Source organism: Hemicordylus capensis, chromosome 6, assembly GCF_027244095.1.
Source record: "Hemicordylus capensis ecotype Gifberg chromosome 6, rHemCap1.1.pri, whole genome shotgun sequence".
Lineage (NCBI taxonomy): Eukaryota > Metazoa > Chordata > Lepidosauria > Squamata > Cordylidae > Hemicordylus > Hemicordylus capensis.
In genome coordinates this window covers 137969371-137996370 of record NC_069662.1, presented here as the reverse complement: position 1 = coordinate 137996370, position 27000 = coordinate 137969371, and the positions used below count along the sequence as shown (strand labels likewise).

Genomic DNA, 27000 nt, shown 5'->3' with positions numbered 1-27000 from the left:
TATAATATGTCATGATCCCTATTAACAGTTTCTATGCAAACAGAATCCTTGTTTTCTGAATGAAGCATTCACAAGCCTTTTGAGATATCATCCAAACACCAATGGTATTCAGTGCGACTAATTTTTAAGTTCAATTATTCATTGTTTGAAATTTTCATGAAGCACATTTTTTAAACTAAAGGATTTCTGATGGTTCAAAGCATCCCCAGTGATCAATAACAGAAATCCCATTCAGATAACACACAGGATACATTGGATACCCTTTATCTTTGTGAACTCGTTCCCTGTAGTTGAGGACCCTGAATTTTTTTGGCAAAGCTCTTGATAGCACTTAAGACCCAATGTGCATACAAACTGAACACACATATAGAGGCTCAACTGAATACAAGATGGTTGCTGACACAATCCTGCTTCTATGTACTCAGCATAATCTGTTCTTTGACTGACAACTGCAATAGGGTGAAGAATATTGCAATTTTAGGAATACTTTCAGCCACCTAATGGCACAGCAGGGAAATAACCTGCCTAGGGAGCAAGAGGTTGCTGGTTCGAATCTTGGGTTGCTGTCTCAAACCCCGCTGGTAATATTGCGCGGCAGTGATATAGAAAGATGCTGACAGGCATCATCTCATACTGCGCGGGAGATGGCAATGGTAAATCCCTCCTGTATTCTACCAAAGAAAACCACATGGCTCTGTGGTCGCCAGGAAACAACGCCGACTCAATGGCACAACTTTATTTTAGGAATACTTAATAGGAAGAAAGACCAATTGAGCACAATGGGGTTTACTTCTGAGTAAATATATTTAGGATTAGGCAGTAAGTCTGTTAGGATGTGAATACACTCTTGCGGCAATTAAATTTCTGTATTACTATTACACACACACACACACACACACAGGTCAGCTACATCCTGTATCAGGGAATGAAAGTTGTTGCCTTGGGTAAACACCAAGATGAACAATCTTGGTGAACAACCTAAATCATTCTAAGATGTCAAGCTTAGACATTTATAGATTTTTGCCTTAGGTAAAGGGAGAATTGTACTATTAAAATAAAAGTCACATTCCAAATAAGGTAGCTCATTTATTAGCCCAAAGGAGCAATTCAGAACTGTAAAAAAACTGTAAGTCAACTGAATTAACTTATAGTCTTGTGAAAGATTACTACTAGTGTGCAGAGGCACATTTTTCCTTTTCCGGTTTCCTATTTATAAACAACATTTTGGTTAGCCTTTGCTATGCAGCATAAGCCTCCAAGGTACATAATAATGGCTAGAATTCAGATCTAATATAGGCATATCCAAGGGTTTGGGTATGCTCAGTGAAGTTCTTCTTCTTCTTTAAACAGGATTTCATGACATATCATAATCTGCTTTGAATATCCTCAGGCTCAAAAGTGGTTTGACATTTGGCATGGTGGCTGTAGTTTAACAAATACCAGCCCAAAGTTCCCTTGGGCATACAGAGTTAGTTGTTCAGTCCTTTGGTTCTTGGCCAATATTTTCCAAATTTCAAATAAATTTCCTACCTAGACGCAAATGCACCTTGATTTATCAGGAACCATAAGGTAGCACCATTGCAATTAGATCTATGCTGTCTTGGAAGACTTTGGAATGTCTACATAAGGATGCTGGAAATTGCCAGAATAGCACAATGGTGTGCTCGAGCTACATCCTGGATTGGCCCCAAATGCCAAGAGAACATAAGCTTTGCCAGATATCTGTGAACATAATTATTCATTCATTCATTCATTCATTCATTTGTTTATTTATCAAATTTGTACACCGCCCCAAACTTTTGTCTCTGGGTGGTTTACAATAACATAAAACCAGTTTAAAACATATACAAAAACTTAAAAACAATCTAAAAATCTAAAAATAACCAGAAATTAAAACCCCAAAATATTAGGAAGCTGAAAAAGTGAAAAAATGTTTTTTCAGGTGTTTTTCGAAAATTGCCAGAGATGGGGAGGATCGTATCTCATCAGGGAGCGCATTCCACAATCCCGGGGCAGTGACCAAGAAGGCCCGTCTCTGTGTAGCCACCAAACGAGTTGGCGGTAACTGGAGACAGACCTCCTCAGATGACCTCAATGGGCAGTGGGGCTTGTAATGAAGAAGATGCTCTCTTAAATACCCAGGGCCTAAGCTGTTTAGGGCTTTGTAAGTTATAACTAGCACTTTGTATTTTTTCCAGAAACCTATTGGCAGTCAGTGTAACTCCATCAGTAAAGGAGTAACATGGTCTCTCCGAGATGGCCCAGAGATCAACCTGGCTGCCGCGTTCTGAACCAACTGAAGTTTCTGGACTACGTACAAAGGCAGCCCCACATAGAGTGCATTACAAAAGTCAAGTCTGGAGGTTACCAACAGATGTGCCACTGTTTTGTGGTCGTTGATCTCAAGAAATGGGCGCAGCTGGCGTATCAGCCGAAGCTGATAGAAAGCACCCCTGGCCACTGCCTCAACCTGAGAAACCAGGGAGAGGTGTGAATCCAGAAGTACTCCCAGACTGTGAACCTGTTCCTTTTAGCGAAGTGTGACCTCATCTTGAACAGGCAGATCAAAATCTTCTCTAGAGTTCTAACCCCGCACAATAAGTACCCCCGTCTTGGATTCAGCTTCAGTTTATTCTCCCTCATTATTTAATTTTTATATCAATGATATAGTACAAGCTATGGAGCCTCAGAAATTATTCTCCCCCTCACTTAATGGGTGCAAAGTCTTGACCTTGATGTATGTATGTATTTATCATATTTATATACCACCTGATATGTGTATCTCTAAGCAGTGTACACAATTTAAAAAACAACAAATATAAAACAGAGTAAAAAATAAGTAAAACAATTTTATAGAATAAAAAGTTAAAACAATTTCAAGGGATAAAAACCGTTTAAAATTAATTTCAGTTAAAAGCCTGAAAAAACAGGTGTATATTGAGAGTCTTCCTAAAAGCAACCAGACATGGAGATGCTCTTATTTTGACAGGGAGCTTTTCCCAAACCCCTGGGGCAGCCACAGAGAGGGCCCGCTCCCAAGTAGCCACCAAATGAGCCAGTGGCAACCATAACTGGACCTCTCCAGATGATCTTAATAGGAGACAGGGTTCATGACAAAGAAGGTGCTCTCTTAAGTACCCTGGTTTTATAGATAATAACCAGCACATTTAACTCCTCTGTTTGACTCCTCTTTTGACTGCTGCACAACCTGAAAGACAACACTGACCGTGCAGTGTGACAGGGCTGCTGCGACTGCCTGGAAGCGATTTTAGGCTGTTCCATAGCAGCCCCATTGCGCTACACCACAACTACAAAGCACCCTGCAAGTCCCTAAGTCCCTAAGACTGACATAGGGTCGTTCAACATGTTGACCATTGTTTTCAATTGAGCTTTGTCATCATGACTAACTAGTTTGGATGCTGCACCATGTTTTCAGTGGGTAAGAGTTTTAGATTGCCTCAGATGTTCTACAAGGCAGAAGACTTAGTCATTACACTTTCTCTTTTCTAGGAAGCAATGTCTACTCATAGCAGCAAGCAGAGCACATTTTGTAGAACTTAATGAGGGCAAGCTGACAGTAAAATATGTACAGATAGATACATAGTATTGTTTGAGTTGAAAGAAAAGTGAATAATAGGAAAGATTAACTTTCTCTGTAAACTCTTGCACAAGCACTGGAGAAGACTTATCTCAGTGCAGAACCACTAAATACCAGGGGTTGGATTGCAATCTAAGAAACATGGTGACTAAGAAAGATATAGGTTGTAGCATATAAAGTCTAGTGTATATTAAAACGTTTTGAAAAGAATTTGTGTAAAATATTGTACAAGAGTTTGCACAAACCAGGAAGAAACTTCTGTAAATTTAGGCTCACTTTTCTCACACAGCACTTCCTCGCTAAATTGGAAACAGCCTTTCCATGAATTCAAGAGGTTTTCTGCCATCAGAAGGACACCTTTGAACCCAAGCTCATAACACTAGCAAAGTGGTGAGTGGGCACAACTGAAATGGGATTTAGAGATGGGAATAAAATAGCAAACATAAGGATGGGAGTGGTTGAAGAAGGTGGAAGGGAGCAGATAAAGGGGCTCGGTGTTACTGTTTGGAGGAAGCTAGGAACTTGTTGCAGGAAAAATGTGATGCAAATGTAACTATTTACTGTAATTATGGAACAATATACATATCTAATAATATTCTCCCAGTAAATATAAGAGTCAGCACCTTCTATCTTAAGGTAGACACAACATTTTAAAACTATATACAAGGCTCAATCTACTGAAGAAGGCAAGCCCTTTTTTTCTTTCTCCGAAAACAGCTTTTCAATAATACATCATCCATTTCCTAATTAAGAAAATACTTCACTTCCTTGATATATAATTGTGGTGCCTTTAACCTACAAAAGCATAACCTCTATTAAATTTAGAAAAAAAACTATCATCTTCAGATTGCAAAATATTTCCACAAATAAATCTATTAGCATTTGCAATTTGAAGCAATCAGGTTGGGAACTGGGAGAACAATAAAAGGATCTTCACAATGCAGAACTCATATTTGTCCCAAAAGCAGAACATATTTTGCTAGCGTCATTATGAACTTTACATGCAAGCAGTATTTCAGAGATACATCCATTCCAAAATTGTGATGCTGTGTGGCAGGGTGGGGAAGATGTCCTCATACAAAGGCACTGTAAATATAAATGTGAAATATACACACAGATTTCACTATATTTTCTGGAAAATGTAACTCTGATCAATACCTGAAGTGACATCTTCAGTTCTCTGGACTCAGTCATAGGTTTTTTCAGCTATTTTAGTGCTAGGATGGATAAGTATTAAAAGGGCATGGATTGTATATACATTTGATCAATTATTTTCCCTCACCCAAGAAAATCAAAGGACTATAAATCTTATGTAGTAGAAGGAAAATACAAACAATAATAATAGTTGGTATAAATTTAATTATAAAATTTTAATGGAAAAAGTTCAAAAGATAAGGATGGGAGCTTTATATCTATATTTCCCCATTGTCATGGATGGACCACTACCTAGTTAAGGTTGGTTTCACAGCCACAACCCAGCCCTGCAGGGGTGGAGGACCTATTAAGATGGTCCACCCAAGACAGCTGTTGGATCTAGTAGGATTCCAAAAAGCCTTGGAGGGTTTTAATGTTGGTCCTGCCAGCGATTCTGTCGATGCCCTGGTGGGAACCTGGAATAGGGAACTCACCAGGGCAATAGACACGATTGCTCCTAAGCATCCCTTCCAATCTTCTTTAAAAGTGGCCCCTTGGTATACAGAGGAGTTACAGGGTCTGAAGCAGCAAGGTAGGTGACTGGAGCGCAAGTGGAGGAGAACTTGGCTTGAATGTGACAGGACACAGCATAGAGCCCATTTGAAGGTTTATGTGGAGGCGGTGAGTGCAGCAAAAAAACAATTCTGGTCTGCGCGCATTGCTTCTGCGGGTTCACGTCCAGCAGAGCTGTCCCGAGTTGTGACGAGTTTGATTCAGGCTCCTTCCAATTCAAACCAATCCCTGGGGATGTTGTTCTGCTGTGATGCTTTTAATGGGTTCTTTGCAGACAAAATTTAAAAGTATTTTAATTGGTTTTAAATGGTTTTAATAGTTTTTGAATTGTGTGTGTATTTTTTATATATATATAAAAATATATATATATATATATTTTATATTTATATATATAAATATAAATATAAATAAATATATAAATATATAAATATATATATATATAAAGTACTGGTGGGATTGATTATATTTGCATCCATAATTCTATACTAAACAGTCACAGTGATTTTGAAGTTCATAGATTTGGTGTTAGAGATGTTCAGCTCATCAAAAAAATATTTGGAATTTCAATTATTTTTATTATTATTATCATTATTTTTATTATTATATTTATATCCCGCTCTTCCTCCAAGGAGCCCAGAGCGGTATACTACATGCTTAAGTTTCTCCTCACAAGAACCTTGTTAAGTAGGTTAGGCTGAGAGAGAAGTGACTGGCCCCGAGTCACCCAGCTAGCATCATGGCTGAATGGGGATTTGAACTCGGGTCTCCCCAGTCCTAGTCCAGAACTCTAACCACTACACCACGCTGGGATGGTTTTAATTCAGGTGAGTAGAGACAGATTCTGCATGACCTGCTCTTGCATAAGCAAAACAGGAAACACTCCATCCACAGGCTTGCCAATGCAAGGGGAAGCTGGAAAATAGTAATGCATGCATCCTGATGCCAATCATGCACCAGGGGGCATATGTACTTGCTGCCATTGCCCAGCCGGCTCTTGCAGTGACGAACCAGTGGATGGACTGATGCTCATAGGAGAGAGAAAACAGCTCCTCTTGCTCACAGGAGAGAGGAAACCTCATCTGCTGGCTTGCCACCGCAAGAGCCAACAATAACAACAACAAACATTTATATACTGCTTTTCAAAAAAGGTTCCCAAAGTAGTTGACATAATGAATGAATGAAAAATAAAATAAAATAAAAATGGATCCCTGTCCCCAAAGGGCTCACAATCTAAAAATAAACACAGAATAGACACCAGCAACAGTCACTGGAGGATGCTGTGCTGAGGATGGATAGGGCCAGTTGCTCTTCTCCCTGCCAAAGAAAGGGAGTCACCAAGTTAAAAAGGTGCGTCTTTCCGCAGTTAGCTGGGTTAAGAGCCAGAGAGGAAATGATGGCAGGTAGTGGTAGGAGGTGGCAAGGCAAGTGGAAGCACAGAGGGGCCTGCGCTGATCTCCACATGACAACTGAGGTGAGTGGGGGCTTGGTGGGTGGCAGGTGGGGGCTTTGTAGTGAGTGGATGGTGGGGGGGTCATAGATGAGGAGGTCTCGGCGGCCCCTGGAGATAAGCAGCTCATGTTCTTTGGACACGTCTGCACAATTACATTTACACGCCTGTCCCCTCCTCCATTCAGATTAAGGGCCAAGCTGCTTTGCCAGAAGTTTGAAGGGAGTGGTGAGAAAGATTTCCTAGAGGAATGATATATGAAATTGCCACGTCTTGCATTTTAGCCTGGAAATTTACTACAGCACATAGCATTTTGGGGGAAGAACTGTGCTTTGTAGACATGTGGCAGACAGAAATCCAACAAGTGTAGGAATTTATTATGGCTGAATTGGCATCCTGTTGAATTTCCGGTGGCCCTGTATTATATGGGTAGCATCTGGGGGAATTGCATCAGGTAAAGATGCATCAGGTATAAAATTATCAGGGGTATCACTAGCACGTTTCTGGGGAATCTGCACCATTGAATTTCTGCCTAGATGCATGCAGCATGATGAGCCAGAGTGGTGTAGTGGTTAGAATGCTGAACTAGGACCGGGGAGACCCAAGTTCAAATACCCATTAAGCCATGAGACTTGCTGGGTGACTCTGGGCCAGTCACTTCTCTCTCAGCCTAACCTACTTGTTGTGAGGAGAAACTCACGTATGCAGTACATCACTCCAGGCTCCTTGGAGGAAGAATGGGATATAAAATGTAATAAATAAATAAATAAATAAATAAATAAATAAATAAATAAATAAATAACCCTCTACATCCCAGTGTTGAGCTAAAAGGCTAAGGCAAAGTGTGGATGCATAGAACCTTATTTGTAAAGCCAGAATATTATTCAAGACTGTATCAAGTCTTCACAGCTTACAGTGTATGGTACAGGTTAAGACAGGCACCTTAACTTACAATTTTCATTCCTTTTACAGCACAAATTAAAAATTTTAAGCATCTTGGGAGAATGATGAAACTACAGGCAAGACCTAGGTATTGTTACTGACACTTGTTTCAATGATGAGATGGAAGTCCTTATGTGCTTTTTCCCCCTTTTCTTGTCTGTCTGTTTGTTTTATTTGTGCTTTCCTTTTTGTGTTGTGGAAAAACTGAATAAAAAATATTTAGAATTTTTTTAAAGCATCTTAATTCTCATCTTAAACCAAAGGTTTTTGGATTACTGAATAATATTTCAACGGAAGCCTGGAGGCATACACTAAACTTTTCAGTCCTTAAGGGAATTGAGGCTAAATTGTTTCTCCAGCTTCCATACACTTCTGGAATTTGAGGCCATCACAACACAGCTGAATTAGAAAGAAGACAAAATAAAATTCTTAAAAGTAATCTGGATACTCCCAAGAGCCTTGCTACCGTGCCATTTTGCTTGGAAACAGGGATGTTAGCCATAAATGGGAATTGTATTCCCATATTTTAAATAATCTTACTATAATTTCCTTTATGGAAACGGTGGGGTTGCCTAACACTGTCTCCAGAGTCAGACCTTGACTAGCCATTCAAAAATGACTAGATTTCAAATGACTGAAACAGCACATACGGTCCCAGTTTCGCTCCATTTTCTTATTTAGCTTCATGAATCCGAAGCAAAGTTATGTTTAAAAACATAAAAGCAATGTCATTTGGCCATGATCACAGGAATAAAGTTGCCCCCATTGAAATTAACATTTACAAAATTTTGTATTACAGATATTTCTGAGCCTCCCATTAAAGACTGTTGACTGGATGGCCAATTTAGGAAAAATTCATACAAGTTATAACAAAAAGCACTGCCTCACATGTTCTAGAACATCTGAAGGGTGGGACAGGAGCTTTGTTCTTGGAAGCAGCTGCTTCAGAGCAAAGCCAGAGCACTGCTGACAGCCAAAAGTGTGAAGAGGGAAGCAATTTTTGGTACTCCCCCTTTGCTTTAAAAGTGCTATTTGGTTGTGGGGAATAAGTTCCTGAGGGTTGCTGTTTTTGCAACAGCTTGTGCATTTTATATCAAAATGTTAGATCTATACATGTAGTGGGTTGCGTAGCTGCTTTTACTGTTTTTTATTCTTTCTGTAACTAGTGGGTTTGTTATGGCTTATGGTATAAACAAATGCATTGCTACTACTTACTTTGACATTTCAGTATGATTACTATAATTTTCATTATTATCATTGTGCTTTATATGTTTCACTACTGGAATTCAGAATTAACATTTTTCAGTAATTGCAATTAACAGCATGTTTGAAGTTAAAATAAAACCTCTAATTTCTCTGTCACATCTCCGGCTATCACTTTTTTGGTATAGTGACTCAGAAATAATTGTTTGTGTGGGGTAATAATATGAATATCCTTTCCCCCTCACCCCCAATGGCAAGCCCATGTTTATGAAACATACTCAACTTCCTTGTTCCAGTCTCAGATTAGAAATGTTAAAATCTAGGTGAGAAATAGAAGAATTCTAGGAACATTTAGAAAAACCCCTTTCCTGAAGTTTCCCACCTCAATAGAAAATTGGGGTTGGGATTAAAAACAAAACTACTTTATTTCAGAATGAATGAAATGGTTTTTAGATGCTTTTTAATAATAATATTCTTGGAGCTGATTCAATTCAGTATGGCTACACATTTCTTAGATTCAATATTCAAATGAAGCTGTGGTATGAGGAATGCATTACTACTGTGCTTGATTAACTAATATACTTGGGACTTGATGTTGACGCAGTATTTTCAGATCTCCCAAACTGCAGAACATGTTCATATATTTGGTGCAGGAGTGCAGCTTGGGAGATTGTCAAACATATTAGCCAACATCCAGGCTATTGAAGTGCTTATGCAGTGATGCTTTGCCCTCGACTGTGAAACCTGAGGGTCACACAGCCCACAGCGATGTATTTTCAGAAGTCACAGTGGGCTTCAGAGGGGAGGGGAGATCGGTGAAAATCACCCTTCCCCAAAGCACCAATATACTGTTAGCAGCTCCAGCACTTCATTAGTCTGGATGTGAACCACTGTGTCTGCAACATGTTGGTCAGGTCTTTGTACAACATAGTTTTTGGCATCTCCTGCTTCTCATTCTTCTAACATGCCTCCATATCTGGCAGCAAGTGGCATAAACTGATGAATATTTGTAAGCAGAAAACACAGGAACAAACTAACGTTTGAAATGGTTAAGAAGTATGTTTCCGTTTAAGGAAATCCATTTTCAGAAGTTCAAAGTGAAGGTTTAGAAGCTAAGGGTCTTCCAGATACCACGTTAGAGTATTTGTTTGTTTGATTTTCACATTAATGTACCACCCCATAAACAAATGCCCGGGCAATTTACAGATTTAAAAGATTACAAAAATAAATGTGAGTTATGGTTATATTTTCAAGGATATATCATTTACCTGGCTAGAAAGAGATTTAGATCACATAAGCAAATATGGGTCTAGGGTAGCTATTTTGTCTACTATTATTATGCCATAGCTGTGTAGAATGATCATACTACTGAAACTTTTAGTGTTATGAAGTGTAACTAAAACAGCCAAATTCATTGCAACTCCTTAATATTAGAAAAACATTTATTTGCTAGGCTTGTCTTTAAAAATATGGATTGTTTCTGCATGATAATACTGGTCTACATATCGTGTCTAAGTCCAGATAATAAAAACTCTCATTTTATTTACTACAGGTAACATCTGCTTTAACTTTTTCCATATTTTCCCAGCATGCAGAATTCCGCAGCTCTATCTCTGAGTACAATGTAAATATTGTTTGAAAACAACTAAAGCATTTATTCTTATAAAATGTATAATTAAAACAATTATATTTATTTATAACACATTTTTATTCTAAGTTATTAGAATAGTTACAATATCATCATTATAAAAAACAAACTGGAGGGGAGAACCTTACTCCCCTTCCTGCAAGGCTCTAAACTTTACAGAAATGCCACATCTCTACTTACAAACCCCTTACACACTATATGTTCACACCTTACCCCTTCATAATCTTCACTGTCGTAGAGGTACATAGTTTTCAGTATGAGATCTTACAGTTCTTCTCCACTGTATCCATACATTCTTGAATTCATTTAGCATTCTATTAAAAGTTCATCGTCTTAGTGATATGCTTTCTACAGCTGGGACAGAGAGCCTCAGTTCTTGTTTCCCACGCGCAAAATGCTCTTTAAATATTGCTCTCAGATACAAAAACAAAATGTCTTGCTGTAGGCAGTTTAAAAAATGATGATTTGGCAAGCCACTCCAGTCAAGAAATTCCACAAACAAGGAAGGCAACCACAACGATGTGTTATCTTAATCCACTTCTATAAGTAGAAGCATGCAGTTATAAGCAGGGTTGGGTATTCAAAGTTCTGTGTGAATCACATGTTGACAGTCTTGCACTGATTGGCTCCAAGTATAGGAATGTGCTTGAAAAACAGCAAGAAATTCCAACTCCCAGTAGTAACAGCTAAGTGTTCTGTTATTTCAGTTTCACTACTGCACACTATTTCTTCAATGCAGTCAATATGTACAAGGAAGCTGGGGCACATTATGCTTGAAACACCCATATGCCCATGCAGAACACATAGCATTAATGAGCCAAGAAACAGAATCTCTTGTGAATTAAATTAATCATCATCATCATCATCATCAGCCCAGCTCTAACTATGTTTACTTGGAGTCCCATTAAAAGCAACAGCTTACTCAAAGTAAATGTGGTGAGTATTGGGGTGTAAGTCTACAACAATATCTGATACAACTCATTGGTCAGAATGGTAACAGATACAAAAGCCAATTCAGCCCACAATTTCTATTTTAAGGCTGCATGAATATTTGGTCATTTTAACAATGCTCCATTGACTTTTAATTCAGAAAAGAAAGAAAAAAGAATGCTTCAGATATTAGATGTCTGGAAAATGCTGGTATAAGTACACAGGACCATTCTTCCCAACAGAAAGAGGCACATTCTGCAAATATGGCTTTTGGGATTTTATCTGGGTGAAAAGATTATGCCAGAGCATCAAGAGGTTGTTGCTAAAAGAGTGCACAAAGCATTTTGGCACCTCTATTTTGAGGCCACAAAATGCTTCAGGCTGCCTCTGCCAAATCGTTTGCCGGGGTGGTGGTGTGAGCAGGCGCTGTAAAAAGAGGAAAGCAGGTTTTTAGACTGTGAGCCTTTTGGGGACAAGAGATCCTCTTATTTATGTATTATTTATTTTTCTATGAAAATAATGTATTATTTATGTATTATTTATTTTTCTATGAAGTGTTTCTTTTCTGCCCGTATTGCTTCCGCAGGCTCTCGTCCGGAGGAGCTATTCAGGGTTGTGAGGGGTCTAGTAGGGCCCCCTACTCGCCTGAATCCATCTTTGGAACCATCAGTTGCCCGCTGTGATGCTTTTAATGAGTTTTTTGTGGACAAAGTCTCTTGTATTCGGGTCGATTTAGATTCCACAGTTATCACAGTGTCAGATGCAGAGGTATCCAGCAACTCCTCTTGTGTGGTTAGACTGGATCAATTTCAGTTTGTGACTCCTGAGGATGTGGACAAGCTGCTCGGAACGGTACGTTCTACCACCTGTCTTCTTGATCCTTGCCCAACGTGGCTTATACTATCTGGCAAGGGGGTTGTTGTGGAGAGCCTGGTGGCAATTATAAATGCCTCTCTGAGGGAGGGCAGGATGCCTCCTTGTTTAAAGGAGGCAATTATTAGACCTATTCTTAAGAAGCCTGCCTTGGACCCCTCAGAGTTTAATAGCTACAGGCCTATCTCCAACCTCCCATGGTTGGGCAAGGTGATTGAGAGGGTGGTGGCCTCCCAGATCCAGGCGGTCTTGGAGGAAACTGATTATCTAGACCCATTTCAAACTGGTTTTTGGGCGGGCTATGGGGTGGAGACTGCCTTGGTCAGCCTGATGGATGATCTCCAATTGGGAATGGACAGAGGAAGTGTGACTCTGTTGGTCCTTTTGGATCTCTCGGTGGCTTTCGATACTATCGACCATAGTATCCTTCTGGAACGTCTGAGAGTGTTGGGGGTGGGAGGCACTGCTTTGCAGTGGTTCCGCTCCTTCCTTTCTGGCAGATTCCAGATGGTGTCGCTTGGAGACTGTTGCTCTTCAAAATCTGAGCTTTTATATGGAGTCCCTCAGGGCTCCATATTGTCTCCAATGCTCTTTAATATCTACATGAAACCGTTGGGAGAGATCATCCGGAGATTTGGTGCTGGGTGTTATCAGTATGCTGATGACACCCAAATCTATTTCTCCATGTCAGCATCATCAGGAGAAGGCATATCCTCCCTGAATGCCTGCTTGGAAGCAGTAATGGGATGGATGAGGGATAACAAACTGAGACTGAATCCAGACAAGACGGAGGTACTTATTGTGCACGGTTGTCACTCAGGAAGCAATATTGATCTACCTGTTCTAGATGAGGTCACACTTCCTCAGAAGGAACAGGTACGCAGTCTGGGAGTGCTTCTGGATCCACACCTCTCCCTGGTTTCCCAGGTTGAGGCAGTGGCCAGAAGTGCTTTCTATCAGCTTCGGTTGATACGCCAGCTGCGTCTGTTTCTTGAAGTTCATGATCTCAAAACAGTAGTACACTTGCTGGTAACCTCCAGACTTGATTACTGCAATGCGCTCTATGTGGGGCTGCCTTTGTACGTAGTCCGGAAACTACAATTAGTACAAAATGCAGCAGCCAGGTTGGTCTCCGGGTCATCTCAAAGAGATCATATTACTCCTATATTACAGGAGTTGTACTGGCTGCCGATAGGTTTCCGGGCAAAATACAAAGTGCTGGTTATAACCTATAAAGCCCTAAACAGCTTAGGCCCACGGTATTTAAGAGAGCGTCTTCTTCTGCATGATCCCCATCGTCCACTACATTCATCAGGGGAGGCTCGTCTGTGGCTACCTTCATGTCGTTTGGTGGCCACCCAGGGACGGGCCTTCTCTGTTGTCGCCCCGAGACTTTGGAACGCACTTCCCGTGAGAATAAGAGTCTCCCCATCTCTAGTGGCTTTTAAAAGGGATTTAAAGATCCATCTTTTTACCCAAGCTTTTTAACTTTTTAGTTTTTTAACTTTTTAACTTTTAAATTTTTAAACTTTTGATTGTTTATTATTTGTTTTAAATTGTTTTTAGTATTTGTTGTTGTGAACCGCCCTGAGACCTTGGGTTAGGGCGGTATAGAAATGTGTTAAATAAATAAATAAATAAATAAATAAATAAATAAATAAATAAATAAATGACCCCTCCACCACCCCTGCACAGCACTGTCAGGATTAAATGCTGCATGCATGGCTGCAGGGTTTCTCTGGCATTGGCACAGAAATGGCATCAGAGTGTGCAGATGCCATCTTGAGTGGTCAGCATAGTGTTGCTGACCACTCAAGATGGCGTCCATGCTTGCTCAGATGCCATTTCTGTGCCGATGCTGCCTGCAGGCAGCTGGGAGGAGCCCTGCAGCCATGAACACAAAGTTTAATCCTGACAGCGCCATGCTGGGGCAGTGGGGTGGGAGGGCAGCAGAGGGGCCATGGAGGGCAGGTAAGACCTGCCTTCTTCCTCTTAAAGTGCCTGCTCTCCACCCCACCCCCCGGATGTGCACGAAACACTTTGTGTACATCCCTAGCATTCTCTGCATCCATTTCAAGTTTTCAGTGCTTATTTTTAGAGTCCTCTACTTCTTTATACTTGCTTATATCTCCTCGAGACCCTTTCTTACCCCATCAATTAAATATAAGCTACTTTGCAAGAGCCCATTTTGTTTCTTGCTCCTACTGCAAGTTAGAGCAACTTTCAGGGAGTACATTTAAGTCACTGGCCCTGATTCAATTAGGGGGATATAGCTGTGAAAGAATTTCTCCACATGTATACCCCTAACTGAGTGAAGAATTTCGTAATCAAGCAGGTGCTTCATACATAGGCTTGGACCCAAAGAAGGAGAAAACGACAGTGTTGTTCCATGAACTCTTGCTCAAGTGCTGGAGATGACTTCTCACAGTCCAGAGCCACAAGGTATCAGGGACTGCATTATGGTAACATGGTGAATATGGAAGATACAGGGTGGCGCACACAAACTCTAGTGGGTCATTAAAAGGTTTTGAAAAGAACTTGTGCAGAATCTTATATGAGAACTTGGACAAACTAAAGAGAAACTCCTCTAGATTTTGGGTCACCTTCAGGGCCAGCCCATGCACTAAGCAGACCTAGGCAGCTGTCTAGGGTACCAATTCTTGGGACTTCTCCTACTCCACTCCCACAATGAATAGCCACCATGGCTCCCACAGGCAGGGTGGTGATGAACCAGATTATACCTTTAAAAATTCACTATGTCCCATCACTGCCATCCTATCATCCATGCCGCTTCCCCACTGCATATGGAGTCCGACCCCCCGACCCCCAACTGGGCTGGCCAATATGCATGCAGATCATCCATTTGAGAGGCCAGCCCAGTAAAAGCCTTTGCTAGACTAACCTCTCAAATGGTCACTGCACATGCACACTGGCCAGCTGAGTAGTGTTGGGGCATGTGGTGGTGGACTTCACACAGAGCTGAGTAGCAGCGGTGGGACATCTTATGAATTTTTGAAGGTGTGATCTGCTTCCTCACCACCACCTCTGCCTCAGCCAGTGCCAGCTGTCAAATATGACTTTGGTGCTCCCCCCATTCAGTTAAAATTATATTACATATGGTACAGAATATAATTTTAACAGAATAAGGGGGTGCCCGAGTCATACTTCAGAGTGCCAAAAACCCTAGGGTCAGCCCTGGCCACCTTTTTCACAGAACACATTTCTGCTAAGTCAGAAAACAGAAACAGACTTTCCCAGAGTTGAAGAGGCTTTCTGCCAGCAGAAGGACACCTTTTGATCCAAGCCATGATTTCTAGAATGATCTAGCAGCCAGGACTATGCATATGTATCACCACATTAGAAAATGATTTCATAAAGTATGCTGAAAAGGACAAGCAAAATATGTTATTGGAGCACCTCCCCTACAAGGGGAAATTACCACCAAGATTGCCAAGAAGTGGTGATGACCACTAGCTTAAATGGATTTAAATGTTCATCAATGGCTATTAGTTTGATAGTACTATATATCAAACATTCCTTCTCAAAGACAGTATACAATCTATTATAAGATTCTGGGCAACAGCAGTGGGGAGGGATTCCTGTATGTGAGATCAGGTCTTACATGTGGGCTTCCCAACACCCATGGACTTCCCAACACCTTCCCAACACCCAGTTGGCCACCATGAGAAGCAGGCTGATGGGCTAAATGGACCTTTGGTCTGGTCCAGCAGTTCTCACAGAAGATTCCTGTCCAAATTTTTAAAATTAGTTTTCAAAACACCCAGCATAGAACTAATGTCAGAGCTATATAGTCATGTAATATGAATTTGAACAGGTTCTCCAAAAACAGATCTCTCTGTTGTAGCCAATGTAGGAAAATATTTAGGAATTAAAATGTATCCATATCGGACATTATCTTTTACTTTCCAAGGAACCCATAAAAACCCTTCCTTTATAAAACTGTAGGGTCTAAATACTGAATCAAGGTAAGGAAAACTCTCATGTGTGTCGGTAAAATCAGATTTCCAACATCGGAAATCCCTGCCCCCACCACCAGCAGGCATCAGAATGCAGGGAAGGTGCCCCAAGAAGCGGTGAGGGCCCTTAAATTAACCATCTAGCACTGGAATGGGGGAATTTTGGCAGTGCAAAATATGTTGTTGGAGCACCTTCCCAACAAGGGAAAACTCAGGAGTCGGGGGCAGGGCAGGGAATGATGCAGGGCAACCTGGAAATCTTGCACGACTGCTGGGAGGATGCACAGGGATCTGGAGATATTTATTTATTTATTTATCTGAGTTATAGACCACCCTTCCAAGAATGGCTCAGGGCAGTTTACATCAAAATAAAAACAAAACAATTAAAATAAAAACTAAATCAATTAAACAATTACAATCATGTAAACATTAAAATCATTTAAAACCAACAAAAGTTTAAAAGCTATAAATCAAATTAAAAGCCTGAGTGAAGTAATGTGTCTTCAGTGCCTTTTTAAAAGTTGCCAGAGATGGGAAGGCTCTTATTTCAACAGGGAGTGCATTCCAAAGTCCAGGGGCAGCAACGGAGAAGGCCCGTTCCCAAGTAGCCACCAATCGAGTTGGCAGCAACCCACATATAAATCTCTCCAGATGATTTTAACAGGTGGTGGGGCTCATGGAGAAAAAGACATTCTTATCTTAAACAGAGATGGTAATTCTGCTCAGAGTTTTTCCCATGGGAGAAACATTTGGAGAAATCAATGTCAGTCTTGTCCTTAACTACATGACTGGTAGTGGTGGGTCTTCTCTCTCTGTCTCTCTCTATCTTTTTTCTGCCCTATCTCTGCGTGCAGCAGCAGATTTTGAAGCAGGAATGGTGTTCCTGGCAACAGTCACTATCTTTTTTCATCTGTTACGGCTGCACAGGTCCTGTTGAAATAAAAAGACTTTGTGCAGTTACAGTGTCTATGTGACATTTATCTAAGGAAGCTATACACCCCTAGGCTTTCCTGTTATATATATTGCTGCTCTCTATCCACTACACTTTGACCGGATTTTCTCTCTGTCACTGGGAAGTTCAACTCCAGAAATAGAAGTTTTCCATCTTATCTGTCAGAGCCAGATAAAAGCCCCTATTTCTTCCATGCTTCTTTGGACTGTCCACCTCCCAACCCCCGCTGCCATCCTGTTGTAAATCAACTTCGATTTGGGCACTGCTGTGTTACATACTGATTTTATGCAAGTGTCTGAAAAGCACATTCATAAAAGTAAAATCTAACTCAAAATTACACCATGCATAAATGCACTCCTCCTTTTTGTTAGTGTCTCTACATCAACACCTACTGAGCATGACATGTTGATGCAACTTTTCAAGAATAGTTTCCTGCAGAGGCTGTGACAACTATTGAACAGCTCCTTTTCACTGCGTTATTTTCTTTATTACTTTATTCATTTTTAAACATACAAGGCAGCCCCACGTATCATGTCAAGAGCAAAACCTCTGATGTATAGAGCAGGCATCCCCAAACTGCGGCCCTCCAGATGTTGCTGAACTACAATTCCCATCACCCCCAGCTACAATGTATTGTGGCTGGGATGATGGGAATTGTAGTTCACCAACATCTGGAGGGCCGCAGTTTGGGGATGCCTGGTATAGAGCCTGCAGTCATCAAGCTGTAGTAATATACATAACAGGAATCATAAGTAGTCTCCATGACACTATTGCAGAATTTTCATTGTCTGCCCTCCAACTGCTGCCACAATCAAATAAGCTTTTATATTGTGCTTTTTAACATCAGCAATTGTTATTATATTGCAGAGATATTGAACTTAATTCTAGACAGTATCATATCTGAAGAGCATCAAATTTATAGCCTCATATTTAATTTAAAACTCGGGGGGGGGGGTTGGATGGAATGATCCATTTTTGAGACTAAGATATGCACTTCTGGTATTTTAATATTATCCCATCTGTTATTTTAGAAATAAAATTTATATTTGGGCAGGGGAAAAGCAACATATCTTTAATCAAAATTAAAGATATAATTCTTATGTTTAATCCTTTCTGTTCGTTTACTACTGAATGCCATTATTCCAGTTATAGAACATAATTGTATGGTTACATTTCAGGTTTTGAAGGCAACCTTGGTTTTATTTTTATTTTTAAAACGTATACCCTGATGAGAGACTTTCGATACCGATGCTCTCTAAGAATAGAAGGAAAAGTATGAGAACCAATCTTAGCAAGCACTACTTCACTACAGCCGCCATGCATTTCAAAGACAAAAGGCAAGTTCAGACAGAAAGAAAAGCATGTTTTCAACTGTGAATCGCATTGCAGACGTTTGTCCAAACATAGCCTGGCAACCACCAGTTTGATGGTAGGGGAACCACTCCCTCTTCCTGGTCTGCTAAGTCCACATTCCGGCAAACTCCGTAGCACTCATGTCACTAGACTCTGGGCAAGGCATCAGAACATTTGCAGGGTGGCAGCCACTGGCCATAATCTTAAAGGGGGCATGCCGAGTGCAATCGTGCCTTTTCAAAATAGGCATGCCCATGACAGGGAAAGGGCATTTAAATCCCTTTAAATGGCATCTAAGCCCTTATTCCGACAGCAATTGCACCGCCACCCTCATATGAGCCCCACACCAAAACAGTCTCACACAAGCTCCATTTCTGGCAATGGGGGTAGGGGCACTATTTTTCTGTTACTCCAGGAAGGGATGTATATGAGGGAGGGCAAAGGATCCTGGGGTCTGATCCACTGTGACCAAGGATGCTCTTGTGATGGCAGACCCCAGCAAAGCAGTCCAGGAACACCCAAGCATACTCCTGAACAGTGTTGGCTTTCCACCCGGGGATTAATCCTCTCATGAAAGGGCCAGTCCACTGGGGAGGAGCAGAGGGCCCAAGACCTTTGGTCCTCTATCAAACTGCACTCTCATGAGCTGGCCATCCAAGACAAGGGGGTCCCACTTCTGTGGGGCCCCCATTTTCTGTGGTAAATAATATAACTGGTACACCCCCTCTTCTCCAGAAAAGCTTTCATACTCCCAAGAAATAGTGGCCACTAGTGATGAGCTAGGGATGAGAGGAGAGCTGGTATAGAGAGGAGAGCTGGTCTTGTGGTAGCAAGCATGATTTGTCCCCATAGCTAAGCAGGGTCTGCCCTGGTTGCATATGAATGGGAGACTTGATGTGTGAGCACTGCAAGATATTCCCCTCAGGGGAAGGAGCCACTCTGGGAAGAGCAGAGGGTTTCAAGTTCTCTCTCTGGCTTCTCCCAGATAGGGCTGAGAGAGACTCCTGCCTGCAACCTGGGAGAAGCCGCTGCCAGTCTGTGTGGACAATACTGAGCTAAATAGACTAATGGTCTGACTCGGTGTATGTCAGCTTCCTATGATGTGTAAACTGGCTCGACCTTGAGCCGAACCCATTGGGCTGGTCCAGGGCCAGTTCAGGTTTTTCTAAAGTTATAAAAAGGCAAACCTACTGCCACTGCCAGGCTATGGGGGTCCTGCTGCAGCTGTGGAAAACTCAGATGCTCCCCTCCCCCCACTGTCTCCCCCAGTCATTTGCAGCCCTTTACTGCCATTTCAGGCCCATTTCAGGCCATTTTAGACCCATTACGGTCCTGCCTGTGGTGGTGACAGCCATTTGGAGGCTACTGTGCATGCCCAATGGACCTCTGCATGGCCAGGTCATTACCCAGGCCACACAAAGGTCCATTGGGCATGTGCGGTGGCCTCCAAAATGGCCACCACCAATCACAGGCTGCCAGTAGAACAGTAAATGGCCCGAAATGGGCCTAGAATGACCTGTAAAGAGCTGAAAATGACTGGTGGGGGGCAGCAGGGGGGAGGGGGAACATCAGGAGGCACATCCCGCGGCTACAACAGCACCCTCTCAGAGCCTGGTAATAGTGGTAAGTCTGCCTTTTTTTTTACTAAAAGAAAAAAAAATCCTCCTCTGAGCCGGGTCCAAAACAGTTCAGACTCAAACCGGACCAGGCCCAGCTCGAGTGTGCATAGAACCAGATCAGACCCGGTTCAGTTTGAATATGGTTCTACTCGAACCAAACCAGTTGTTCCAGTTTTGTGCACACCTCTAGTGGCCACTCCATTTGTCCGAGCAATACAGAGTGGGCAGACTTGGGAAACACCAGGACCAGGGATAGATCTTTACTCTCATTCAAATTTCCTGGGTTTGGACTGGCGTTGCAGAATACGCAGACTGGCCACCGCGGGGAATTGCAGGAGAGGGGAGCCCCCATTATCAGTGACTCCAGGAAAGTAGGGTTGCCCTGCTGGGCGAAAACTAACATGGATGTGTGACGATGGACAATTGGAATATCAGGGGACCTGCTTGGACTGCTTCTTCATGGCAGTCACCAAGACAGGGAAAGGTGTTGCCAGCTGTTGCCCCACTACTTGCCTGTGTAGAGCAACCAAGTTTGGGCAGCATCTGCTGTCCAGCCTGTATGCATGTGTCCATGGCCTTTCACTCTCATGATAGAGCAGTCCTTGGGAGAAGGGGCATCATTACACATTATTAGCGATTCTGCTCAATCCCTTTGTATCCTTTGATGGTTCTTCTCATGAGTAACGTTCTTTCACCCTAAGGCTTTGCCCCCTTCCCCAACTTTATTGCAAAAAAGTGGTTCTATTAGAACTAGTCTGCCTACCTTCCTTTCACTATCCCTACAACTGGACTAAATCTGATCCAAATTGGTTAGGCAGTTCCCAAGTTAGACCACTTGCACCTTAAATGTTCATGCATCCACCATCTTGAAGTGGGATGGATTATATCATCACAAACTATCTATTTGAGGTGTCCCTATGTGTCATTAAAACTGTACCAAATGTGTTCCAAATTGGTTCCCACTTGCACCTCAAACCTTCATGTATCCATCATCTTGAATCAGGGTGGATGACATCATTACAAACTACACCTTTGAGCTGTCCCTATGTGTCCCTACAACTGTAGCAAATTTGATTTATTTCAGTTAAGTGGTTCACAAGTTAGCCTGATTGTGCCTCAAATGTTTACGTGTCTGCCATCTTGAACTGGGGTGGATGACATCATCACAAACCATACAGTTGAGGTGTCCCTGTGTGTCACTCACTACAATTGTAGCAAATCGGGTTCAAATTGGTTAGGCAGTCCACAAATTAGTCTTCTTGCGCCTCAACCATTCACACATCCACCATCTTGGATTGGTGTGGATGACATCATTACAAACCACACCATTGAGATGCCCCTATGTGTCACTCACTACAATTGTACCAAATTTGGTTCAAATTGGTTGAGTGGTTCACAAACGAGCTCCTTACAACTGTAGCAAATTTGGTTCAAATCGGTTAGGTGGTTCACAAGTTAGCACAATTGTGCCTCAAATGTTCACGTGTGCCATCTTGCATTGGGGTGGATGACATCATCACAAACTATGCTGTTGAGGTGTCCCTACAACTGTACCTGATTTGGTTCATATTGTTCCAGGCATTGCGAAGTTGATAGGGACACACACACACACACACACACACACACACACACACACACACAATGTGGGTGTTCTCATAAGCCTACTGGAAAGTAGGCTAAAAAATAGAGCAGGGAAATTCACGAATTCCTGTGTGGGGCTGCCTTTTAAAGCCAATCCCGGGTATTGCTGCCCTGCCATATGTCAGCTTTGCAGCGATCCAATCGGGTTGCCTGGTTTATGGTGCTACTGTGACTGCATGCGCGTGTAAACATATTGATTCATTTTTGGTAACGAACACACATAGTGACCATTCTTCCATCCCATCCCCTTTCTCTTCTGATTGCCACAGCAGGGGACAAGAGGCAGAGTGGAAAGCAGGCATCCCACATTGTGACCTTTCCTTTTGACAGGCTTAGGAGCTGGGGATGGGACAGGACGGTATCTCTGTTGCCAGGCAATGGCTCAAGGAACATGAAGACAGGGTGGGACAAGTGCTTGGAGAGACGTCCATCATGAAGTGCAGCAGGCAAGGAACAGGAGTGTTCCTGGGCAGGTCTGGGCCACCCTCTTTATTATTTTGGTTCCAGAAACAGCATGAAACTACGATTATGGTGCCGTCTGCATTCAGACATAAGGCTGCTGCCTTCAACCCTCAGATTAGAGCAGTCAAACTCACTACAAACTGAAGGTTCAAACTGCAGTTTGGTGAGGGAAACCACAGGTCGCTTTTGCCGTGAAACCGCAATTTCATGCATTCGGACATTCACAAATTCAAACCTCTGCCCCATTCAACTCATGTTTGGCATTAAGTGTGAATGGGGCCTATGCTTTCCGTTTAAACTAAGCCACAGTTCCACATTACATACAAACTCAAGGAACTCACATGCCAATTCACTCACTCTTGGATGGCAATCTAGAAAATCCTAAACACTACTCTAAAACTGAGACAAGGTTGTTGACAGCAACAAATCTGACAATGACACAAGTACTAGTCACCTCGAGACTGGACTACTGCAATGCACTTTATATAGGTCTGCCCTTGAAAAGCATCTAAAAACCTCCGTTGCTGTAGAGTGCAACAGTTAGGCTGCTAAATGGGACGGCCCCTTTGGACACTAGTATTGAGCAGCTACACTGTCTGTCAATATGTTTCCAGGCTCAGCTCAAGAAGTTAGTGTAAAGAAGCTCAGAGGTCAGCCCTTTGGCTTTGTAGAGTTTCTTCCCCCAAAGTGAATCCTTGATACCATTCTGGGGGCCACCACTTCCTTGGTTACCCCAATGTGGGACACAGTAAGGAGGACCTATGTCCCTTTTGATTTGGGTTTGTGGGGCTGCTAGCACCTCTATCTCTGGATAGAGATATATATCTCTTGCCATATTTCCACCTCTCCTTTCTCTTGTAGGGTAAAATTACCAGTTGGCCAGCATGTGTGAGGGCGAACTTTCCCCTCTCATGTGGAAACGCTCAAATGCATACAGTCAGTTCAATATACCCTCTATAAAAAGTTGTTTATTAAAGTAGAAGGAACAAGGAACTGGACTGAGAGAATGAGAGAAATGAAGAGAGAGTAAAGAACAGCTTTTATATCTGTGCCTGTGCTTTGTCTCATGAATGAAGCCAAGGGACTACATCCCATCAGAGAGATCTGGGGTTCCTATCTGCAAAGGTGTTCTGGGGCCTCCTAGCAGCAATTGCAAAGGTGGAAGGTTCAAGATTAGAAGAGATAAATTAGATGTTTTTCTTGTGGGATCAGGGGGAAATGCATGGATGGGGAGGTTGCTATTCCGATGGATTGCCTAGAGAAAAGAGCTTGCCTTTTATTGCCTTTTAGGCTGTGATTATTCAGTTGCTTAAGACATGCCTTTGTCCTAAGACCCGTTTACTCCATATGGCAAGTCAGCTAGCTTAAAGAGTAAAGGTGGGCACTATACCTCTACAGGGTGTTTGGTTGAAGTTCCATGACTACATCATTTAATCCAAATAGAGGCTTATGCCCCTCATGGCACCAAACACTTGCCTCTGCATTAGTCTCGCTCAAGGTTAAAACCAAATTCCATGATGGAGGCGGGGGGGGCGCATTCTCTGGTAACAAACACTCAACTTACAAATTATGATTTTCTTGTCTCCGACAGAAGCAAATCTGCGGATTTCAAACAAGCTCAATGAGTATGCTAGATCCTATTAACTAATCTCATATGCACCAAAAAGATTAGAAGTAAAACTGATGTTTATAATACATTTTTGTTTTTCAAATTTCTTGACAGCAAAGAATTTCATTGTTCTCAGAAACAGTGAAGATCACGGATTGTCGCAAAAAAACCAAAAGCAAAAAAACAAACACCCAATAAAAATGTCATGACATGAACTGAAAAAAGCCTGAACATGTAGCAGAACAAATAATTAGGTTATATTTGCCAATTCTATTTGCTACCACACACAGAATGCTTTGACAATAGGAGACATATTGCCCTCCTTAACAATCTTACAATATTTGCAGTTTTGTAAAATGTTCATCATTCATCTTCTACCATGACCTAAGCATCTTTAAATTCTTTGTAATTTTAGCGCTTGTAATTGCACAATTAAATAGCAATAGACAAAACTATTAAATTGCCATGAACATGTTTTATTCCTTGCCTCTCCCCGCCCCCTCAGATGAATGCTGTGCTTTTGGTCTGGCTTTCTTTGCCATATGCCTACCTTAGGAATAATGTGCTTAGCTGAGTAACGTACATCAAGCATCTGTCATGTGTGCCAGATGGGTCCCAAGAAGGCCAGTAGAAATACTTCCCACAGGAACAAAAACTCTATAATGAAATACACCGGTAAAAAGTGTACCAAGCCTGCTTACTATCTAAAGGATTTATATTTCTAGCTAAATGAAAGCATACTTTTTTCTACCTAAATGGAGTTTTAAAGTTCTTCTGAGGTTTCTCAAACATGCTGGGCTGATTCAGTTAAGCTACAGCTCAGACAGAGAAGCTAATCAATATACCTTAATTCAGAGTTATAGCGCTCCGCTACCCCCATTTATTGGATTGTGTTTCACTGCAGCATGGCTACGCGCCATGGCGACTCATGAGGAGACCCCGACTGGGAAGCTACAACAAGCCGGGGTCGGCGGGGTCCCCATAATGCCCCACACACTTGCTGATCTGGCCACGCAGGGCAACCTGACTGCTCAGGTGTGTGGAGAGCAAATACCCTCTCCCTGCAAAACCCCTCACAGCTCTCCATGCTGCTCGTGTGGAGAGCCTTTTAGTTTAGAAAAGAGTCTGTTCTCTGTTGGGACATAGTCACTTTTAATGTTACCAATGCAGCTTAGGAGTAGATGCACATCAGTAACTAGGACATGAACAGCAGACATAGTCTGTGATGAACTTGAAATGATATGTGCTTCCTTTGAAAGCTGCTGAAAATGCTGAATTTAGCCAAATAGAAGATGACCCTGAGCCCTTTCTCAGGATCCGTGCGGGTAGGGAGGAAAGTTCACTAACCTTAGTTTCCCCGCAGATGATCCATTGAAGGAGCAGACGATCCTCCACTACCCCAGACTAACCATAACCCCGGAAATCCCAGGATGCACTGCACGAGTGCATCGTGCATTATGGGTACCCCCCGGGCAAGGGGCAGGAGCCCTGCAATCTCCCAGCCCCATCTGAAAGCATCTGGAGCTGGCAGATGATTGTAAAAAAAAAAAAAATGGGGCTAAAGCAGCACTCGCTCCCTTAACCCGTTTAAGAGGCTGGCCTCTTTGGCAGGTTTGCCACTGAAGCATCGCTGGGATTGAGCATGATCCCGCGGGTTCTTATGATCAGCCAAGACCAGATTGGCCCCCCTGTGTTTAAGACAACCCTTTAAAATATGGGTTAAATATAAGTTATACTATTTACCCAAAAGGAAGAGGACACCGAATTTAAGATGATCTCCCAAATTCTAACATCAAAGAGCTTGGGAAAAACCTGGTCTTGGATTCAGGTAAATACAGTATTCACCCCTATGCATGTTTGACAGCCATACTTTAGCAATTTTTCTTAGGGAGAAAGAAAAAAGAAAGGGAGCTAAAATTCCCAGAATTCAAAATTAGGATTCAGACATTGGGGCTATTCCCACGAGCAGCAAAGATCGGGCTAGGAGAGCCTAGCCCGATTTTTGCTGCTCGTGTAAACCACCAGGCTCGCAGGCGAGCCCAGTGGCTTACAAGCGGCTAGCCCGCTTCGGTAACCCGCCCCTTAAACCAGGTTTGCGGCGCGAGCACTCCGCAAATCCTGTTTTTAAAATTGTGAGTAGCCGTGGTGCGGCTCCAAGCCGCAGCTACTTACAAGTAGACCCCCAGTTGGGAGGCTGCTCCCGGCTCGAGGGTCTCTCCAGTATGCCCTGCATGCTCGCGCAGGGCATATTGGAGCTTCCAGGGGCTGCACGGCCCCCGAACTCCCCAGCCCCGGCCGGCTCTGTGACAGAGCCGGCAGTCGTGTGGGCAGCTGCTGCGGCCGCCCAGAGCAGACTGCTGCTGGTGTGTGGGGAGAGCGGGCTAAGCCCGCTTTCCCCGCAAACCCCCTAGAGGCTCTTCACACAAATTGTGTGAAGAGCCTCTAAGTTAGTCATGACTAAGTCTCATTGGTTGACATCCAGACTATCACTAAGACATTTGCATTCCAGACTAGGGTGTATTTGCCCAACTTGCAGCTTGCCTCCTGCTGTGAAACCTCTTCATCAGTCCATATGTGTTAGAGGGAATTATGTAAAGGTCTCCTAGCTGTGCAAGCAGATCAAAACCTCAAGAGATTGTGCAACTTTGAACATTCACTCAGCTATGTGAGCTTCTTGCAATGTGTGCATCTTTATGCATTGCACTAGTGCAGTGTTAGTTTCAATGTCAGGCACGGAAATTAATGGAACTTAAGTTAGTCATTGTGACTTGTCTCATTTATTGCAATAGTCTTAGTCATAACTGACAGTCTGGATCAGTGTTTCTCAACCATTTTGGCGTCATGGACCGGTACATTCCTCGTGCGCAGTTTCCCGGACCAGCAGTTAGTAAAGGGGTCGCCTCCCTCACCGCCACCCCTACCCCCAGTGATGTCATACTCAAAGGTGCCGGGGCCCAAGGTCCACGGAGCCCAGGCAAGTTCTCCAGAGCTCATTTCTAGGCAGGCAGCCCTCGCTGCTGGATAATGCTCATTCGCTTC

The 27000-nt window shown here is 42.5% G+C and overlaps 1 protein-coding gene across 7 annotated transcripts in view; it reads right to left on the bottom strand.

Annotated features, from left to right (window-relative positions):
* The window catches only part of CACNB2 (calcium voltage-gated channel auxiliary subunit beta 2), a 303174-nt gene that overhangs the window by 102195 nt on the left and 173979 nt on the right, over positions 1–27000 (bottom strand). Inside the window, exon 1 of one of the 7 annotated variants that reach the window (XM_053259779.1) lies at positions 10759–10806. The exons of the other annotated variants lie outside the window; for them this stretch is intronic. Within the exon in view, the coding sequence (XP_053115754.1) occupies positions 10759–10791 (33 nt within the window). The 5' untranslated portion in view covers positions 10792–10806. Of the gene's footprint in view, positions 1–10758; positions 10807–27000 lie in introns of those variants that run through there. 7 annotated transcript variants of the gene reach the window in all.